Source organism: Acomys minous, assembly GCF_964271855.1.
Source record: "Acomys minous genome assembly, chromosome: 12".
NCBI lineage: Eukaryota > Metazoa > Chordata > Mammalia > Rodentia > Muridae > Acomys > Acomys minous.
This window is the reverse complement of record NC_140493.1, coordinates 4,007,504-4,017,119: the sequence shown is the minus strand read 5'-3', so window position 1 is coordinate 4,017,119 and position 9,616 is coordinate 4,007,504. Positions and strand designations below refer to the sequence as shown.

The 9,616-nt window shown below is 54.1% G+C and overlaps 1 protein-coding gene across 2 annotated transcripts in view; it reads right to left on the bottom strand.

The window, feature by feature from the left end:
• Positions 1-4,249: 4,249 nt before the first annotated feature.
• FAIM2 (Fas apoptotic inhibitory molecule 2) overlaps positions 4,250-9,616 on the bottom strand; it is a 30,155-nt gene continuing 24,788 nt past the window's right edge. For both annotated transcript variants that reach the window (XM_084751172.1, XM_084751173.1), the window contains one exon: positions 4,250-5,757. In XM_084751172.1, the coding sequence (XP_084607298.1) occupies positions 5,608-5,757 (150 nt within the window). In that variant the 3' untranslated portion in view covers positions 4,250-5,607. The remainder of the gene's footprint in view (positions 5,758-9,616) is intronic.

The following is a 9,616-nucleotide window of genomic DNA, read 5'->3' as shown; positions in this document are numbered from 1 at the left end:
ACCCCTCCATCCATCCCAGAGGTCTCCCGCCCTCCTGGACCGGCTCTTCCTCAGGGTCCACTATAAATATGTACAGGCCAAGCAGGGTGGGACACACACAGAATCCCAGCTCCAGGCAGCAGGACTGTGAGTGTGAGGCCAGTCGGGGGCCACATGGTTAAGACTGTCTAAAACTAAAGGAAAAATGGGAAGGAAGGAGGGAGGGACAAAGGAAGTTAGGAAGAGAGGGAAGGACGGAAGGGAGGGAAGGAAAGGAGGAGGGAGGAGTGTTTACTTAGGACTTGAGGCTATGTGGTCTCAAGCTGCTGTTTCCTTCCGCTTCTTCACCACTGTGGCACGCTTTGCACGCACAGCATATTTTTTCTCTTTACTGTCCCCTGACTCCTGTGACCACTTCTTTCCCTGTCCCAGATGAATATATACTAAAATTTCATTTTCTAAAAAAAGGAGAATAGTCCTCTCACAGTGTGATTAACCCCTCCCACACACCAGGGCACCCATATGCCTTAGTCAGGGTCTCTATTGCTGTGATGAAACACCAGGACCAAAAGCAAGCTGGGGAGGAAGGAGTTACTCAGCTCACACTTCCACATGGCTGTTGATCATTGAAGAAAGTCAGGACAGGAACTCAAACAGCAGGAACCTGGAGGCAGGAGCTGATGCAGAGGCCATGGTGGGGTGCTGCTCACTGCTTTCCTCCCCATGACCAGGACCACCAGCCCAGGGGTGGCTCCACCCACAATGGGCTGGGCTCTCCCCATCATCACTAATTAAGAAAATGTCCTATAGGTTCCCCGTAGCCTGATCTTTTGGAGGCATTTTCTTAATTGAGGCTCCCTCTCAGCTGACTGTAGTTTGTGTCAAGTTGACACAGACCCTCCAGCACACCATGGGAACCCACTGATGTAATCACTGACTGATTCGCCCTCTGATCTTATTCCTGGGTGGTAATCTATGTGTAAGCTTGGACCGGTTACTGAGAGTTTTGTTCCTAGGTTTTCTCTTATGCAAATGAAGGGGGTCGGAGTAGATCTCCCTCTCCCTCCCGCCCCTCAAATGGTGGTTCCCCATGTGCTGCAGGTTGTGTGGCTCTGGGGAGCACAGGACGGCCTCTCCTCCCCCACACCGCAGCTCAAGTGTTAGAGATTCAAAGCTGCTGCTTTGGGGGGTAGTGTTCAGATACTCCATTTTAAGGGAACACTTTTGGAAGCCAGGCACACACCTATAATCCTAGCACTCAGGAGGCAGAGGCAGGTGAGTGTGAGGCCAGCCTGGTCTACAAAGTAAGTCCAGAGTAGTCAAGGCTACACAGAGAAACCCTGTCTAGAGAAACCAAAAATTAAAAAAGAAAAAGAAAAAAAGAAAGAAAAAGAAAACACTTTTCTCGAACTCACAGCTATCCGCCTGCCTCTGCCTCCTGAGTGCTGGGATTAAAGGCGTGCGCCACCATGCCCGGCTTAAGAAAACACTTTTGCTTAAAATAGAGATTAATCTACCAGAAGGACCTGGAAAAGGGCAGGTGCCTGTGGGCCAACAAGGTTGAGGCAGTGTGCAGAAGGCTCCCAGGAAAAGATGTGCAGAGCAGAAGGACCAGAAAAACAAAGATAGAGATTCCAGGGAGCTTCTGCATGAAAACCATCCCACTGCTGTGACAGTTCACACTCTACCACCCCACCACCGTGACACTTCACACTCTACCACCCACCACCGTGACACTTCACACTCTACCACCCCACCACCGTGACACTTCACACTCTACCACCCCACCACCGTGACAGTTCACACTCTACCACCCACCACCGTGAAACTTCACACTCTACCACCCCACCATCATGACACTTCACACTCTACCACCCCACCATCATGACACTTCACACTCTACCACCCCACCATCATGACACTTCACACTCTACCACCCCACCATCATGACACTTCACACTCTACCACCCAACCATCATGACACTTCACACTCTACCACCCCACCATCATGACACTTCACACTCTACCACCCCACCATCATGACACTTCACACTCTACCACCCCACCATCATGACACTTCACACTCTACCACCCAACCATCATGACACTTCACACTCTACCACCCCACCATCATGACACTTCACACTCTACCACCCCACCATCATGACACTTCACACTCTACCACCCCATCACCATGACACTTCACACTCTACCACCCCACCACCGTGACACTTCACACTCTACCATCCCATCCCACTGCTGTGACACTCCACATGCTCTACAAAGCCGACAGAGGCCACAAGCAAACAGTTCAGGTGTTTTTTTTTTTAAGACTTTTTATTATTTATACAGTATTCTGCCCAAATGTGAGCCTGCATACCAGAATTAATTATAGATGGTTAGGAACCACCATGTGGTTGCTGGGAATTGAACTCAGGACCTTTGGAAGAACAGACAGTGCTCTTAACCTCTGAGCCATCTCTCCAGCCCCCAGTTCAGGTGTCTTAGTAATTGCTTTTATTCTTATTTCCAATCAGTCACAGATCCTGGGCAGGTGAGGCCAGAGGAGGGCACACAGGAGAGACCCTGGGGAGCTGAGGCCAAAAGGGCAGCAGCGTCTGGTGTCTGGCGTGGCATAGCCCCTGTGGTAGGTCTCTGTCCTCTGACACTCAGGGAAAACTCAGGGCAGGGGACTTAGAGGCAGTTTTCCGCAGGCAGGTCAACTGTGTCTTGAGAGATGTGACAACCACCAGATAAAAAGGCGCTGCCAGTGTCTTCTGGGAAGACAGGTCTGAGAGGGAGCGAGTCCTGCTCCAAGTCCTGCAACCAGGCATGGATTCTTTGCCTGCCAAGCCAGACTCTGCTTTTCCTCTAGCAGCCAGAAGGGGGCAGCAAAGCCCGTGACTAAAGTTCCCGACGTGCCCCTCTCTGCCTTTTGGAATATGGGTGCTTGAGGGATCCTGGCTCCCACAGGAGAAAGGGTATGGAATGGAAGAACCACAGATCTTAATATTGTGACTTCCTTGGGCTATTCCGAAAGAGCTGTTCACGAACCCAGGAGTTGGTGCGGGGAATGAGAGACGTAATGTGTCTCCTTCCCACCTTCAGCGTCCGCCCCACCTCTGGCCTCACACCACAGGGCTCTGGCTTCCTCAGGCCTTATGAAATCAAACCTCCCCCCATCAGAGGTGCGGCCCTACCCGAGCCAAATATGTGAGGGGCCAACAAGAGTCCTTCCTCCTTCACAGCTTGACGGCCGGACGCACCTGCCCAGCTTCGGTTTCCTGTAATCCCACTTTCCTCATAATCCGGCATTCTTGTCCCCTCCCTTCCTCCCGCTAAGACCCACCCAGGTGTTCCTGGGACTCCTTACTGCCCCATCAGGGGTCGACACCAAGGCTTTCTCCTGCCATGAAGCCAGTTCGGTGGCCAGCTGGGTGGCTGACCGAAACAAACCCCTGCTGGGCCTCCCCACCTCCACCAACCATCTTGGAGATCGCTGTGACTTGCGCCAGGTCACATTACTTATGGCTAAGGGCTTGCCCCTCCTCCTTCTTTTTGGAACTTAGCCTTGGAAAAATTTCTCAACCCTCATTTCTCTGCATAAATTGTCCCGGAAGAGGAGGACTTGGACAAGTGGATTCTGGGAAGCTGGCCAGGGAGGTGGGGGTGGGGGGGAGGGGAGGGGCCTTGAACCTTTTTAGAACTGAAATGAGAGATTAGGAGAGGCACTCCAGGTGGGCAACTAGACAGAGGTGCCGCTCCCGTCCCACACTGGCACGGGGACTTCTACCTTGCAGGTACGAAAACAGTGTCACAGACAGAAAGGTGCCCTCGCTCATTGAACCCATCATGTGTTGGCAGGCGAGGCCCAAGTCAGAAGCCAGGAGTCCTGCCTCCCAGCTGACTTCCAGGGAGTGAAAACCTCAGCCAGTATCTCAGGATGCCAGGCTGGGTGACAAGAGGGGACCACAAATCCCCAGAGATGTCAGAGTTTGACAACTCACACCTACGGGGCACCCAAGTTCAGCTCAGACACAGCCGTGGGCTGATGCCCCCAGGTTCATCAGATGACTATGGCTTGATCACCAAGCCTTTCTGGGCAGCCTGGCTTTGCCTCTGCAATGGGGACGTGCGGATCACCGTGGCAGGAGCATCCTGGACTGCAAGCAACAATGGGCTCGTTTACAGCCCCCACCCCACCCGCCCTTCACAGACCACCCTCCCTCCAGCCCCTCGGTCCCTCCTCCTCAGATAGCCAAGATAGAACCAAACTTCAAATGCTTCTGTAATGTTTCTTGAAGGCTGGAAGTGGGAAGGGCAGAGAGGGGCGGAGGCAGGGACGGATAGGCTGGCTACGTAGCCCCCTTTTCCTGGGGGGCAAACAGGGCCCCCTACATCCATTCAGAGCCTCCTAGCCTTCACCCAGTAACTTTCCACTGGCCTTAAGCCGGCCATGTGCATGTGTGGGCCACATGCTGCCCCAGGTGTGGCCCCCTGTTCCCAACTCCAGCGGGCACTCAGCCAGGGCAGGGTGCCTGGCTTTGCACACTCTGTCTGAGAGAGATCTCAGTCGCCCCGGGAGGCTGATAAGGAGCGCTGGCCTCATCACATAGGGCAGGCTCAAGGGACCGGCCCTGGCTGTGACCATTGGCTGGATAGCTTCTAAATTACAGAGATGTAGGGATAGGGGGGCAAGGGCCTAGGGCCTCGGGGCTGAGTGGCCCGGCCAGCTGGGGGAAGGGACATGGGTGCCTCCATTCCTAGGGCCTCAGGAGACCTGACTAAAGGAGAGCCCAGGGTAAGGGCTCCTCCCACCAGATCCCCCCCCCCACCTCACTTCCCCCTCAGGCCAGTGGAAGGTGAAAAGAAAGATGGGGTCTCGGCCCTGCAGTCACATGTGCCTTGCCAGGAGGTGCAGTCTGATGGACTGGCGCTAGTTCAGTCCTTGCAGCTGGCTCCCTAGAGTTCCCCAGCCTGGGAGTTCAGAACAGGCCCACCCCTATCACATTTCCCCTGCTTCCCCCACCATCCTATGCTCCACATGACCCAGGCGGGGAAACTGAGGCACGTAATGGAAGCAATGGCTTCCCGCTCCTTTTATATTGCCTGCCCAGGTCCTAGAAAAAGCAACCGGTCCTACAGCTGAGAGAGGGACAGCCCAGGACAACTTCACCCCACCTGACAGCGCCCTGTCCTCACGGTCCAGCCAAGTCCCCTCCACCCTTTTCTCTTACAAAGGCATGGTTGCTTGACCTGGAAGAGAAAGGGGCACCCTAATGACTGAGCGGGGGCCACGGTCTCAGGCAGGTTTCTCGGGATCTCCCTCCCACCTCCTCAATCCTTGGGCCTGCAAAGGCAAAAGGTGCACTCAGCCTTGACCAGCCCGTTTGGAAGGTTTTGGAAGATGCTATTGGGTGGGTGCCAGGGGCACCGTAGGGGATGCCATGGCCTCAGATCTGCAGGGCCCCGGGAAATGGCATTATGTATGTACAGGCTGCAGAGGGCAAGGGGAGGGCTGGCTGCAGCAAGTTTATGTGTGGTCTTGCAGGAGCACAGAGAGGGTCACAGGACAGGGAAGGGACATTCTCTGGAGGAAGGAGGAGGGAGTGGGGGGGGGAGGGGGCCTCATTCCCGGTTGGTGCCAAAAAGCTGCAAGAAGAAGGTGAAGATGTAGATGATGTCTAAGTAGATGTTGAGGGCTCCAAAAATATACTCCTCGGGGCTCAGCGAGTGTCGGCGGTTACCCATCAGCAACTGGGTGTCAAATGCCAGGAACTGCAAGAGAGGAGCAAGGGAGAAGCCATATATTCAGTCCGTGGGACACTAAGGGGGCTAAGCTGCTGGTATTGTCGCCTGGCTGTTCGGTGACCCTGCTGCTACAGTCCAGGGCTTGGACTTTCCCCAGCACCTTCCCCCCTAATTACCTCTGCCCCTACTCACTGGAACTGACTTTGTTCCAGGCAGAAACACAGCAGGAAGGCAGGCTCTCTGCCCTCAGAAGCTAAGGCTGAGGAGGCAGGGGGTGTGTTAGTGGCAGTGCTGGGGGTTAACGAGGAGCCCCCGGCCTGTGTAGGTGTGGCAGCAGCTAGGGAGGGCTTCCTGAGGCAGGGAGCTTAGTTGAGACAGCCTTCATGCTCCCTGTCTGAGGGTAAATGCACGCTTCGGGCAATCGGGGGCTCCTTATATGTTTTACAGACATCAGCTCCTTCCGGGAGAATTGCTCTCAGTCAGAGGAAACCGAGGCCAGAGAGGCGGAGATGTTAACTATTTACCTAAATTTAACTCACATGGGGAAATAGCGAACCCTGGGTTTGAGCAGGCTGGCTCCGGCATCTCCCACCTACCCGTTCTGTTGCTCCCTGCAGCACCCCGGATTAACGGGCTTCCTGCTCTCCCAGGGGAACCTTCTGGGCCTATCAGATGATTCTGCACAGATTCCTTAGTCACAGCTCCCCTGGGCCCCCAACCGTTCCTGCCAGCCCTTCCCACTGTCCACAGAAGCACCGGCCTCTCTCTCACAGCTGTCAGCTGGGCTCAATCTCGGCAGCAGAAATCCTTTGTGAGCAACATATGAAATAAGGCAGGTCGGGGCATCTTTTGGAGGACTGAGGCCGAAAAGTCTCTAAAAAGGAAAGTGTCTAAAACGGGAAGGGCCACGGATCCACGCAGATGGAGATTTGGGAAGAGCCATGGATCCACACAGATGGAGGTTTGGGGAAGAGCCACGGATCCACGCAGATCGAGATTTCTTTAGATTCACTGTGGTCCGTGTCTAGCTCACCCATGACTTGTATGTGGAAGGCTTGTGTCCCTGGGTTCCTCCCACACCGTCACACGTAACATAAATGCTTTGGGACGATGCCGGGGACAATGAGAGACACATTTAGCTGAGCTCACTGCTTAATGGGGTGAAAGAGAACTTTGAGGTAATTATTTGAAAGCTGGGTCTGTGCTGTAATTAGCGCCGTGGCAGGGAAGCTCTTGATTGTTCAAGGAGAAGGTGTCCTAGGAGGGGTGATGCTTTACCTGGGGTGTGAAAGAGGTGTGGGCATTGGCTAGACTGGGCAGGCCTCAGGAGGCCCTGGGGACCTGGGGGGACCTGTCGTGAATAAAGAAAAATGAAGTGCGCTGGGAGTGCCTTGAGAGACGGAAGGTGACAAAGGGCCCAATCCTTGTCCTTCACCATTTCCACTCCCAGGACTCAGACCTCTTGGGGTTGTTTCTGATGTAGCCCACAGAAGGGCTAGAGAGATGGCTCAGAGGTTAAGAGTACCATCTGCTCTCCCAGAGGTCCTGAGTTCAATTCCCAGCAACCACATGCTGGCTCACAACCATCTATGATGTGATCTGGTGCCCTATTCTGGTGGGCAGGTGCACATGCGGGCAGAACACTGTGTACATAATAAATAAAAATCTTAAAAAAAAAAAAAGTAGGGGGCTGGAGAGATGGCTCAGAGGTTAAGAGCACTGGCTGCTCTTCCAAAGGTCATGAGTTCAATTCCCAGCAACCACATGGTGGCTCACAATCATCTCTTCTGGGCTGCAGGCAGAATGCTGTATACATAATAAATAATTAAATCTTAAAAAAAAAAAAAAGTAGCCCACAGGGAACCCTGGGGGGAAATCCCTGCCCTTCATGCTAATGCCATAAACACAGGGACCAAAGACATCAGCAAGGAGTAAGTCCAGCCTGTGGTGCCCAAGAAGGGTGACTCTGAGCTCAGTCTCGAATGCCGCCTGACGCCGAGACTCTGTCCTGCCACTCGCTCAGTTGGGGGAGGTGAGCAAGGTCCTTTCCTGGCCCGTGAATTTCAGGCTGTGAAAGGAGATGAGCGTGATCGCCTCAAGAGGCTGTTGTGAGACTGTGCGCAAGACACCTGGCGCACAGCCGTCGCCTAACGAACGGTGGCTGCTGCTGGGGTTTTGCGGCAGCATCTGTGGCGGCGGCATCCTTGAAGGAATAGGCAGACGCTGCTATTGAGGCTCACGTGGCTCACACTTCACATCGGGGAGGAGGAGAGATTCTGAGGGGAGCTGTGGCAAAGTTGAGGGGGCCCTGTGTGCGTGGATCGGGCCCCTGAGCTCAGCAGATCAGGGGGTGGGGTGGGGAATGCACTGACACACAGGCTGGAGCTGGAAGGCTGAGGGTTGCTTCATGTTTCAGGAGCTAACTTAGCCACATGACCTCAGCCCTACTGCTCCTGACCTAACAGCAGCATACGGCAGCATACAGCACCATACAGCACTGTACAGCACCGTACAGTAGTGTACAGCACAGTACAGCAGTGTACAGCAGCATCGGCTGTCATTACTTTCCACTATCATTTTACTCCATTCTACTCCTCGGAATAGATTTGGCTTCCTAAGTGACAGGTCCTCTGCAAAGAGCACAGGCGAGCGGAGGAGGGGCGGCCCAAACGCTGCGGGCTGTTCAGCAGGCTCCGCTGCCAAGCACGAGTTAATAAATCGCTGAGCTGGTTATCAATCAGCAGCACTTGGTTGCTTTCCCAGAGCCCAGTCACCCCTGGGTGAGCTCATGAAACCGAACCTTTCAACCTAGAAGGCTTGGGCCTGATCAGGTCTAGGGGTGCCCTTCCCCCCCCACCCCCAGGAGCACCCACTCAGTGGCCTCCCAGGACAGGTAGCGAAGAGTACACAACTGCTGCCTCTGCCCTTGGCTTCTGGGTGCTCTTCTGCATGGTGTTAGTGGTGTGGGGTGTGGGGATGGGGGTGTGGAGCCTGCCCCAGGGGTTACCACCCACCACTGCAGCCTCATTCCTGAGAGCTACCTGTGAGCTTTTTGCTTATTTGCGTTCACTCATATTTAATGAGCACCTACTATGTTCCAGGGAAGAGCTGACAGTTTAACGAGGACAACAAACAGCATCCGACTTCCATCATCGGGCCAGTGCGACAGCTCGGCCAGTGAGGGTACTTGTTACTAGCCTGGAGTTTCTTCCCTAGAACCCTCGAAGTACAGAGAACTGACTTCTAGAATTGCCCTCTACTCTGCACGTACACACACACACACATGTAAAATAAATTTTTAAAGATCCCATTATAGGGCCTGGAAGTGGTGGTGCACGCCTGTAATCCCAGCATTTGGGAGGCAGAGGCAGGTGGATCGCTGTGAGTTCGAGGCCAGTCTGGTCTACAAAGCGAGTCCAGGACAGCCAAGGCTACACAGAGAAACCCTGTCTCAAACCCACCCCCAACACACACACACACACACACACACACACACACACACACACACACACAGTCACATTATAAAGCCTACATTACAAGGGGGAAGTAACTGGCTAGCATCTCCCCAGGTGGTGGAAAGTGCTGCAACATTCTGAGCTGTCAGCGAACCATCTCCTTTTTAGTTAACAAGCTAGTTGGAGACCAAGCTCAGCCCCTGACACCTGGAAGTGTAACCCTTGGTTGGGTTAGAGGCGAGCTGAACACAGGAGTGGGTGGGGTGGGTCAGAGCCAGTGCAGGACGAGAGCAGGAGTAATGCAGGTTGAATGTATGAACCGTCCTTGCATATGCTAATATGGCAGCTCACTGTCCCTGTGTGCCCTGGCGGGTGGGCAGTGTCACTGTTTAGTCTGCGAGGTCAGGGGTCTTAGAGAAGAAGGTGGCTTG